The sequence below is a fragment of the Miniopterus natalensis genome, chromosome 15 (assembly GCF_054644295.1).
Source record: "Miniopterus natalensis isolate mMinNat1 chromosome 15, mMinNat1.hap1, whole genome shotgun sequence".
NCBI lineage: Eukaryota > Metazoa > Chordata > Mammalia > Chiroptera > Miniopteridae > Miniopterus > Miniopterus natalensis.
Genome location: NC_142095.1, coordinates 45,204,928 through 45,217,121, shown reverse-complemented (window position 1 = coordinate 45,217,121; position 12,194 = coordinate 45,204,928). Strand labels below are relative to the sequence as shown.

The 12,194-nt window shown below is 42.7% G+C and overlaps 1 protein-coding gene across 1 annotated transcript; it reads right to left on the bottom strand.

Moving 5' to 3' along the window:
* Positions 1-245: 245 nt before the first annotated feature.
* On the bottom strand, positions 246-11,719 carry C15H3orf49 (chromosome 15 C3orf49 homolog). The gene is made up of 5 exons (XM_087825142.1): positions 11,595-11,719; positions 7,103-7,425; positions 3,874-3,995; positions 882-995; positions 246-443 (listed from the first exon to the last, which is right to left on the bottom strand). The coding sequence occupies exons 1-5, from the start codon at positions 11,717-11,719 to the stop codon at positions 246-248; spliced, it is 882 nt and encodes a 293-aa protein (XP_087681268.1).
* Between the last annotated feature and the right edge of the window lie 475 nt (positions 11,720-12,194).

Genomic DNA, 12,194 nt, shown 5'->3' with positions numbered 1-12,194 from the left:
TTGTTTTTGCAGAATTGTTATGCCCTAATAAATGTTTCTAGCTTCCATTATTAGTAAGAATTATGAAGCAAAAATTTGCTTACATTGACTCAAAATTAAAAATTAACTTTTGGGAAAGTATTTTTTTAAGGACTATTGGCCAGAATATTATTTAAAATGCCCCCTCCCCCATTGATTAATTCAGGATTATGTACCAAAAGGTAAGAATCCCTATGAAGATAACTTTTATGCAATTAGGAACAAAATCAGAAGCAGCAGCAGGTACATGGGAAACACACATTTTTCAATTTATACTTCCTCGTGGTTCTCTTGGAAATTCTCCGGAACTGCTTAGAAGACTGAAGAATTTCGTCCCCTAGAAACTCACACTGTTGAAGCTCGGCATGTCTCTGAGCCAGTAACTTCATGGACTTATCAGTCACTGTTTCTATGAGGTCATCCACCTAGGAGAGGAGATACAAAGAAATGAAGCCATGTGCATCCCCAAAACCTAAGGGATGGTGGGTTTTACTGAGAGGTGAGTTAGGGAATTGTTGGACATTTTGCAAATCTCAAAGTATTATTCTAAGTCAAGTCATAACAAACAGCTTGAAAACATACATTTACCACCCAGTGGTAAAGACGATCTTATTTCTTCTCAAAAGAAGCCTATGTGTATGCCTTTAATTGAATTCACTTAGTATTTATTAGGCCAACAACATCATCCAGGGTGCCCTTAGCAATCCTTTGGCCACTTTGAAAATGCCCCCCACTAGCATTATTTCTTAATGGCAATCATTAATTCCGTCCCACATTCGTGCTGCCCAGCAGGGCTGTGCATTCAGTGAAACCTGGCCTGCTGCTGCTTCGGCAACAGAAAAGTAGAAGCCTTTGTCCACTACCTGCATTTGAAGCTTTCCTACTGTTAGGTCTGATTTTCGGAGGATGTTTTCCACGCCGCGTTTCTTCTTTTTAAGTGCTGGAAAGTGTGGTCGCTTTTTTGAGGAATATGGAACCTATCGTAAAAATGCAAAAGCACATCAGATTAGGAAGTACCACCATTATTTTTGTGACTGCTTAAATAAAAATTCTCACCCTCAATATCCTCTTACAAACTGAACATTTGCCACATATCTATGTCGAGTTGGTGACCATATTCATACTATTCTCCACGCCCCATGTATCTCCTTTGTGCCCAGAGCTCTCTTTGAAGAGATCTATAGGGTGCAGAGAAATGAGATTGTCTGGTTCTGAAAGAATATACAGTGTCAGGAAAAAAGCAGGTCATTCGTAAGCAGAAGAAATTGCCTGTGCAGCTGCTGAGCACAGTGAGTGTGTAGCTGTTGTGGCCAGTGCCCCAGAAAGCTCATTATCACTGGATCCAGTTGTTAATTTGGTCTTTTTTTCTGTAGGTTTCCTTATTTTCATGGCAGACATGTCTCCAAACATAAAAAGAAAGCTCTGGGTTCCTTTTGCTGCATGCCGGATGCTTTTCCTCTCGTCCCTGGTGTTCTGGTTACAAGTACCTGTTCTAATAGTGTTGCTATTAGAAATCATTTCTAGGTCATGGCTCCTGGCTAATATGCCCTTTTTGGTCTTGTCGGGCTTATTGGGCTCACTTTTCTTCCCCTTCTGCTTAATAAGTGTCATTAGGACTATTGTGAGACCTACATAAAGTTAGGCTATGAGACCACATCTGGGTCCTAGCCTTTTCCTGTGAATTTTCCAAATGAGTGCACTGAACAACCACTCTGTCCTGCCAGCCTACCCAGGCTCAAATGTCACTTGCAGAACCTTCCCCAGCCTGTGTATACTTGGACTCCTCTCTCTTCTCTTACATAAAATTCAGTACTTTTTCCTACTAAGCACTTACCACACTTGGTAATTACTAAGTTATCTCTGTGTTTGTTGAATACCACTACTATAAAGTCAAATGCCTAGAAGGGCCAGGCAGTTTTTGTAAAACAGAACCAGTTGGGGCTGGTGTGAACTGAAGAGAACATGCCTTAAGCAAAGGGGGCAACCTCTGCCAGCTCCTGTTGTTGCCCCGAGGAATTGGGGGCCTAGTGTTTCCAAATCTTCCTATTTTTCAAAAGAAAGCTGGAAGTTCAGATTTTTATTAGAACCATTCTAATTTAAACGTGGACAATTAATTTAAATATCTTCTTGAGAACATTCTGAGAGCTCAACAAAACCCTTCTATAGCCAGTAGAGAACATTTGACTTAATGTTTTTTGATGAACAGTAATTCTTAATTTTCATATAGCCAAATATACCCATCTTTTCTTTTTCTCACTCCCTCCCCCCTCTCTTTTCTTTTGGCTGCCTCCTGTACGCCCCCTACTGGGGGAATCGAACAGGTAACCTCTTGGTGCGCGAGAAGACCCTCAACCAGCTGAGCCACGTCGGCCAGGGCTCCATCTTTTCTTTTACGGTCAGTGACGTGTTCTAAGAAGTCTTTCTATACACTGAAATCATGAAGATATTCTTAGTGTACTTAAAAAGTTTTAAGCTTTTACCTTTTCCATATACATCTATAACCCAACAGGAACTAAGCTTTGTATATGGTGTGAGAGGGATCAAATTTCATCTTTTTCCCCATATCCACTTGTCCCAGCACCATTTATTCAAATGATTATCCTTACCCCTCTACTCTGCAGTGCCATGGTTTAATGTCTATCTCGTCTATTAAACTATAAATTCCACAAAACAGGACCATGCCCGTGGGGTCACCGTTGTGACCTCAGAACTAGGGATTGGCCAGCACATAATAGGAATAAAATTAATACGAACTTCACACAAAAGAGGCAAGAGTCAAAACATATTGTTGCACTCGACAGTGATGCCTTAGAGCAGTGCTGTTGAATAGAAAATTCTGTGGAAATGGAAATTTTATTTATCTGTGCTGTCCTCTACAACAGCCACTAGCCACATGTGGGTATTGAGGACTTGAAATGTAGCTAGTGCAATGAAAGAATAAATTTTAATTTAATTATTAACTTAGTCACATGCAGCTATTGGCTATAATATTGGATGCTACAGTTAGTACTTAGCATAGTAATTAAGACTAAGGACTCTAGAGCCAGGTCTTCCTGACTCTGCCACTTACCTGGGCAAATTACTTAACCCCTGTGCCAGCTCTAAAATAAGGATAGCATTGCCATACCTTAGAGGGCTGCTGTAAGAATTATCTGGTAAGTTGATATTTTGAAAGCACTTAGGGCCTGGAACATAGCTTTACGTAAATGTGTGTTATATTTAAAATAATAGTTCTGGCTATTTTAAAAAACAATCTGACCAATTTAGGCTCAAGTTTGCATACCTACAGGTAAATACAAGCTTTGGATTGGAGAGTCCTGGATGATCTAGGGCCTCACTGTCTATACTTCCTATACATGTGACTATTTACATTTTAATTGCAAGTAAAATGAAATAAAACTAAAAATTCAGTTTCTCAGTTGCACTGGCCACATTTCAAAGTCTCAAAATCCACACGTGGCTGACTGCTGCTTTGGATAAATGTACACTCACATCCTCGAAAGATGCCTTTGGGGCAGTGCTGGCCTCGTGGATTGCTCTCTACCCAGCATGCACGGCAGGCCCGATGCTAGCATACTAACTTGATATTTGAACAGTCAAAAAAGCCAAAAAAAAGCTCTGAACGTCATTGTTGCCCAAACTGTAGGAGAAGCCAAACAGTTTGAGCTCAGAAATGGAGGAATCAGACCTGATTAGCCTGTTTTCTGGGCCCTAAATTGCTGGAGAGGAGACACAAGCAGGAGGTTGAATGGCTTTCTTGTGAGGGTCTTGTGGCAGGAGGGAACCTGGCATTTACGACAGTCTAAACACTGACTATGCATAAGTCTTCAGAGGCAGTTTGTGTCAGCATTTTACCTTCTGCAGTCCTGCAGGGAGGGATGTCACAGATAAGCGCTTGGTGGTCCTCCTGGCCCGGAGGAGTGTGTTTCCTCGGGTTATCTCCTCTGTCTCTGCTTCTACATCAAGTTGTATAGTTGCTTAGAGTGAAGGGGGAAAAAAAGAACCTGTAGTGATCACAGCTGTAAACATATTCTTCCTATTAGAAAGTATTCTGAGAAGACAGCATCCTGTGCTGCCTCGGTAGCTTTTTCCTTGGGGTTAAAAATTCAACCTGGACTTGCTTTTCTGTCTCACAGCTTCTCTTGCACACACTCCTTTGCTTGGGCTGGTGATCTCAGTGGTCACCGACCAGTCTTGACAAGGTGGTTGCTCAACTCTATCTTCGAGACCAGTTTGCCCTCTGTTGCTTTTCCCTTTCTTTGTGAAATTAGAAGAGTAACCTCTAACGTGTAAACGACCCCTTGAATATTCGTTGTTGGTTGAAACAAAGTTTAACTTCATTCTTCAGCAATGTGGCTCAAGGCTCAGGCACTCACATACCATCCTAACCGTTTTCCCATAATCCAGGAGCTACGTGAATTCCTTAAATCAAGTCAGTTCTTAACACAATAAATGTATTTATAAAGAAAACTAAAACACTACTATAAATCAAGAACCAGTATTATAAATAGTAGGCATTAAAATTAATATGGTAAAAACAAAACCATATTGCTTCAGAAGGCACCAAACTTGAGGTTACTCTTTATTAAAAAAAGAGAAAACGGCAGGAAATGGGACTTTTCCTTGGTGTAGTTAAAGGGACCAACGGGGGGGAAGGTGTTTGCAGTTTGCCGTTTCAGTGTCTTTACTGTGTGCTGCACCTGAAGTCATCTTGTCCTGGACAAGGACCTCTCTGGGAGCCGTGGCTCCTAACCTCGGCGCATGGGGCTCCACTTTCAAAGTAGGTGCTCACCCCGGAACTCTTCCCTCTCCCCCGGGCTCCGCTGCCCGGCTCTTCCATCCCCACAGCCATGACCAGCCCACACTAAGGTCATCCCTTCCTGAATGAATGTAAGAGCCTGTTTATTGTTCTGTATTTGCTCCTGCCCCCCTCCAGCCCCGTCTCCACTCTGCAGCCTGAGCTATCTTTTAAAAATGCAAATCAGATTATATAAATCCCCAGCTTGCAAGTATTTGATGGTTTCTTATCACCCTTACGTGTAAAATATTCTTAACAGGGCTTATAACACCTTTGCCACCTCAATCCTGCCTGGATGCCTTTCATTTCTTAATTATGCCTGGTGCTCTCTTGATCTTGGGACTGAACATTGTGTCCCTCTTCCTGGGACGCCGTTCTCGCCATTCTTTCCTTATTTGACTCTAGGTGGCCTTCTGATCTCCAGGGAGCTGTTCCTTCGTCGGGAGGCCCCTCCCCTAGCGTAGCACGCATGGCCTATTTTCATAGCACCCTGTGCTCTGCTTTGCAGATGTAATCGCCTGTCTCATGTTGGAATGTCCCTCTACCCTGGAACTCCACGGAGGCAGGGACTGTGCCTGTTTTCTCTGCTGCTCTGTCCCTAACATGTGGCTGACATGTAATGCGTGCTTAGCAGATAGTTGTTGAAAACTGTTACGGGGTCAGCAGGGAAGAGCAGTGGCGTTTGGGCCACAACTGAGACTTGGTCATCGTAATACCTGAGCTGCAGCCTGAAGGATGAGCATGTTTTTTAGAGAAATCTTAGTGCAGAGATTTGTTATCCCAACTAGGAAAAAAATAAGCTGATGCACACAGATGGGGAAAGGAATTTGGTTCTCTGTTTCCTGCCGGACTCTCCAGCTGCAGCTCTGTCAGTAGAGACGCATGTCCTCTGTGCTGTTCTCAACAGAAACTGGTAGGTGAGGCCACACCAGGCGATTGCTGGATGCTGGGATGCTTGTATTAGTGACTGCTTTTCCCAGAAGAGTTCGTTTGAAAGGACAGTCAGGTGAAAGCCTCAGCTTTTAGTTTTTTTTTTCTTTTCCTGGAAAAAGTACCCACCAGGTTCTCAGCCTTTTCACTGTGAAATGTGAACGTACCTGTGGATCCCTGCGTATACACAAGGGCTGTATGTGGCCCGATGCCGGGCTGTCAAGGACAGTGAAAAGCTCCAGAGGCTCTTTAGGGCACTGAGCTATTCTGTATGAGGCTGTAACGGTGGATGCAGGACACGACATGATGGGCTTTTCAAACCCATAGAACCGGCAGGGCATAGAGTGAGCTCTAATGCAAACTATGGACTTCAGTTAATAACAATAATAATATATTGCCCTAGCCAGTTTGGCTCAGTGGTTAGAGCGTCAGCCCGCAGACTGAAGAGTGCCAGGTTTGATTCCGGCCAAGGGCACGTACCTCAGTTGCAGGCTTGATCCCTGGCCCCCACTCTCTCTGAAAAGCAATGGAAAAACTATCCTCAGGTGAGGATTAAAATAATAATAATAATAATAATAAATCAATATTGACTCAATTGTGAGGGTGGGGTTAGGAGGGGTAGGTATATGGGAACTAACTATGTATTTTCTGCTCAAATTTTCCAGTAAACCTAAAACTACTATAAAAAACAAGGTCTATTAATTTTTAAAACCTGCAGAGGAGAATGAAAAATTAGTGGTATTGTTATCACTCATAGGACCCCCTAAAACAGCATTACTACCTTGCAAAAAAGACAATGTTTTCCTTCAAATGTCGCTTCCTCCATAAAGTACATGGGAAGTAGATACAATAAAATGTCCTTCATGACTTACCAATCATTTTATTCATAGAATTCTCCCCGCACCCTCCACTGCTGGAATGAGCCATTCGAAAGGCTGCATTGCTACTTTCTCCAGAAACAAAAACAAAACTTCCCACTTTAGTTTGATTTCCTAGCATATGTGTATGTATTATACATGCATATATATATATATATGCATATAAACACAAATATGCCTGTGTATGCATATATATTTAAATAAAAAGGGGCTGTAAGCTGATTAACCCACTGATCTATTGGACTGGGAGGTACCTCAAAAGCAATCTCATTCAGAGCTTTTCAAAATGTATGTACCTACAAGTTACCTGGGATCTTTCTAAAATGCAGATACTGCCTCAGTAGACCTGGGCGGGCCTGGGAGTCTGCATTGCAGACCAGCGCCCAGGAGATGCCATCCTTTGGGTAGCAAGGAAGCCCATCCTAATTTCATTACCCCTGCTGGCTTTGCCACTTAACCGGGTGCTCCCCATGATTACCGTTCTGCGAGAGCTTCCTCGGCCTCGGGACGGTGGGTAGCCCAGGTGACGGGGGCTCCTCGGCCCCGCCGGGAAGAAGGCTCTGCAGGTGGGAGAGGAGGGCTCCCTGAGGGCCAGTGGCACCCTCTGCCCTGACGCCAGCTGGCTTGTGTCTGCGCTGGTGGGACAACATCCTCCCGACGAAAGTCTTCACTTTCTTCATCACGGTTTTTTTCTGACTTTGCTGACTTCCATGAAATTCCATGTCGCTACCACTGGATGATTCCTCTTTGGGGACCAATACATTTTGTTTCACCAAGTTGGTAGACACAGCTCTATGCCACCTGATCAAAACAAAAATAATCTTTATTAAGGAAACTGAAAAGTTAAAAACAAATCATTGAAATCATTAAAATTCAAGTGGAAAATGTGAACAAATAACAATTCCAAGAATCAAATCACAGAAAACTAAGCAACAGCAAATGCTTGGGGTCTTGTCACCAAACTGTAGTATGTGCATTTTGGCCACCACCTCGCTGAATCCTCAGAGGAGGCAGGTTATACGATGATTTTCATTTACTAATGAGTAAACTGAGGCAAAGAGGTTAGATTAATTGCCTAAGCACAAATGCAGATTTTAATCCTGGTTTGGGCCTGTTGGAATATATTGCCTCATACGGACCAGCTGCCGATATTTCAATGATGGTTTGTGGCTGTTTTTCCTGGATTTGGTGGTTCTAAGGCTACAGCGAGAGATGAGAGAGTCTGCTGGGTAGTCAATAAAGAATATAGTCTCCAAGGACCCGTAAATGCCACATTTACATAGAACATTCACAGAGAGAATAAATCTAAACACATGGTTCCAAATGGCCATATACCATCTTGGCATATTTTAGTAATAAAAATAGATAAAATTTCTGTTTTTTGTTAATCTTCACCCAAGGATATTTTTTCCACTGATTTTTAGAGAGAGGGAAGGGAGGAAGGCGGGGCAGAGGGAGAGAGAAACATTGATGTGAGACACACACATCAATTGGCTGCCTCCTGCACATGCCCCGACCGTGGCTGGGGATCGAACCTGCAACCCCGGTACATACCCTTGACTGGGAATCACACCCATGACCCTTTGGTCTGCAGGCCAACACTCTACCACTGAGCCACACCTGCCAGGGTGATAAAATTTCTTAATAGTTTTCATTTTTTAATCCTCACTTGAGGATATTTTTTCCATTGGTTTTCAGAGAGAGTGGAAGGAAGAGAGAGAGAAAGAGAAACACGGATGTGAGAGGGACACGTTGATTTGTTGCCTCCCCACCAGGGCTGGGGATCAAGCCTGCAAACGAGGTACATGCCCTTGGCCAAAATCGAACCCAGGACCCTTCAGTCTGCAGGCCGATGCTGTAGCCATTGAGCCAAACCAGCTAGGTCCTTAATAGCTTTCTGTGAGCTAAATATTCCGCTGTTTTTCATGTGTATTACATAGTTTAACCCTCATGTGGCCATCTACCTTTTACAAATAAGGAAGTAAGAGTTTGGGAAGAGTAAATAACTTATGCCTGGACTGTCAGATCCCAAGGTCAGTGTTGTATCCTCTGTGCTAGAGTGAGCATCACTCACTCCATGGCACCAGCACTTACCTAGCATTCTTCCTCAACAGTTTTCTGTTGGTCTCATTCAAAGCAATAATATCCATAAAATCCCAGGGATTATAAAAAATTCAATTTTTTAGCCTGGCAAGTATGCTCAGTAGTTGAGTGTCAACCTATGATCCAGGAGATCATGGTTTGCTTCTGGGTCAGGGCACATGCCCAGGTTACAGGCTCCAGCCCCAGTAAGGGGCTGCAGGAGGCAGCCGATCAATGATTCTCTCTCATCATTGATGTTTCTATCTCTCTCCCTTCCTCTCTCTGAAATCAATTAAAAAAAAAAAAATTTTTTTTTAATTAAACTTTTTATTTTGAGCTAATTGTAGTTTCATATGCAGTTATAAGAAATAATATTTTAAGCCTATTTTTTAAAAAGAAATTCTCTTGTGTACTCTTTACCCAGTTTCCCCCAGTGGTAACTTCTCGCAAAACTGTGACACGTTGTCACACCAGGATATTGACATTGGTCTCTCACAGCCGGGATCCTTCCTGTTTTATAGCCACACCCACTTCCCCGCTCAGCTCACATTTTCCTTAACCCCTGGCCACCACTAAGCTGCCCTTCACGTGTGTAAATTATGGCTTTTCGAGAATGTTATATAAGTGGAACCATACAGTATATAACCTTTGGGGATTTACTTTTTTCACTCAGCATATTTCTCTGGAGATTCACCCACGTTGTTGTGTATGCCAATAATTTTTTTTTTCTTCCCCTGAGTAACATCCCATAATGTGACTATACCACTTTATTTAACCATTTACTCACTGAAAGACATTTGGGTTGTTTCCAATTTGAGGCTATTATCAATAAAGCTGCTATAAACATTTGTGTACAGGTTTCTGTGAGGACATAAAACTTCATTTCTTTGGGTGAAACCCCAGGTATTTTATATTATATTATATCATATCAATTACATTATATCAATTATATTATAATCATATGTATAATACATGTAATATATTCTTCTAATGTGGATGTAAATAAATTCATAACCATTAAAAATGTTCTTCATGTACTACCTAAAATATCTCATGTACCACCAGTAGCACACACACCATACTCCAGGAAAACACTATTTAAAACTGGACCTAAATTATTCAGCTTCTCTGTCATTACACAGGGGAAGCATGTCAACAAGAGCCCAGGCACCGGAGCTAAATGGCCTCGGTTCAGCCGAGCACCACACTTCCTAGCCGCATGATCTTGGGCATGTTATTTAACTCTAAGCTTTGGTTTTCTCATTTGAAAACTGGTATGCGGTTCTCAGAAATGTGTGAATAAAAGGAAATAACATATGTGCTTGGAACCTAATAAAACATTCAATAAACGATAGCTTTTAGTACAATGTGGATAAGAGCTGTGTGGGAAAATGTAAAAGGCAAGGAGGGAGTTCTGCCAGTTAGCACGCACAACTGGTAGGGGGCGCGGTTCACATTTAGTCATGATAGTTGTGTATAGTTACTCTATCAACTTTCTAGCAGGTGGCAGTGAAGTGTCCTGAGGAAGGAGTGTCATGTTCTAATTCCCCCAAAGGTCATTTATAGGCTGGGATTACTCTCCCACAGACCCCTCTGAGAATCTTTTAATAACACCATCTTTTTCTACTACCATAAATACACATGTGAACACACACAAAACAATGAAAATACCTTTTAGGAGGCCCAGGAACCCTGAAGGACATGAGTGCAACCCTGCAGGTAAAAAGCCCAGCTCTAAGCAGTCTTTGCATCTCTAGAGCGTGTCCCCCGTCACCCCCTACCCCCATTCCCAATCTATTTTTAACAATTGACCAAGGGGATTTTGCTTCAGGGCCCAGGAATAGAATAGCTGTGATTTCTGTTATGAAAAGAATACTGCCCTTCTTAAGTTATTTTATTTTATTATTATTTTTTAAATCCTCACCTCCCAAGGATATTTTTTCCATTGCTTTTTAGTGTGAGGGGAAAGGACAGAGAGAGAGAAACATCAATGTGAGAGACACATCGATTGGTGGCCTCCCACATGGGCCCTGAGCGGGACCAGGGACCATGCCTGCAACCGAGGTACGTGCCTTTGGCAGGAATCGAAATTGGGGCCCTTCAGTCTGAGGGCCGGTGTTCTATAACCACTGAGCTACCCTCCTTTAGTTTTTCAACCCCTATTTCTTCTTAAAAGTGGAAATCCCTGCAAACTTTCATTTTGTCTATGAAAGTTCAAAAGTTTAGTCTTCAATGCCTCCAACCTTGTGAAAACACCTCATTTCTACGTGTCTGAGCTATGGCTAATGACCCTGGTAAGAAAGAAGCCAAAAAAAATGGAAAATAAATCATCTAACTGACTTTCCAAATTAAAATGTATTGTGTTTGGCATATTTCAGGCCTGTGTGTATGGTTTTGCCATTGGCAAGAAATATCAGGTATGAGATAGTTTTCAGGTTATATTAAAGGGCATGCACACAGGTGAAATACAATCAGTACCTATCTCAGCAGCCAAAATGGCTGGGAAAGGAACAGAAGCGTTGACATGGGCTCCTCTTGAGGAATGTACTACTGGATTTTCAAAACAATGCTGTCTGCATGGGATGTGTGATGTTTAAAATTCTGAGGCTGAAATCAGTGCTTACTGTCATATGCCACATTAAAACTCAAATTCAGGGGAAAGGAAAGCTTTTCTCCATTACAATGAAAACTTCTGATCACAAAATGAGGCTTCCTGATCCAATGTATAAACGCAGCGATCTCTCCTTCCAACCCACACGGCGCCTTTGTTTCCAAACGCAATGCTTAAAAAGAGATGCTACCTTTTCTAATGTCACCGTGAATATTGTTTAATGCAAAATCCGGAGAACCTCACTCAACGAAAAAGAAAGTGAGCCCCAATTTCCTACCTTTCAATCCCCTTCCTTTTGAAAGAGCCGTTTTTCCTCCTGGGGTGCTGAAACCTTTGGTCCCGGCCAGCTCTTCCATAACCAGACTTACAGGGCTCTGGTTGATGGAACTGCGGACGGTCCATTGCTGTCAGCATCACCTGCAGTCACGGTTCGGGATTTCCTGAGCTCACAAACTTCAAAACAAAATTATCCAGGGACCGAGGCACTTTCAACTTCTGGGCTGCTTGGGATAAAGTACGTAGGAGGTTTTTGCAATCTCTTTTTTATTCCCTCCCAGGTGTTAGAGACATCATTGGTGGGGCCGGCCTTGTGCACCCTTCACCCAGGTCCCAATGATGCATTTGGCAAAGCAGTGGGAAATTCCTTTCCACTTTGTGGAATACGCGCTGCAGCTTCCTGGGCAAAGCGAATGCAGAAAAGCCGACCTGAGTATCTAATCCCCGCCTTTGGGGTTGGTGATAAAATAATCACACACCAATTGATTAGCACGTTCGGCTGTGTGAGCTGAATCCAAAGAGGAAAGAACCTAGAGCAGCAACGACAATGGCCCCAGCTTTGGTTAACTCTCAACTAGCACTGATGATGCTCTGTCCGGGG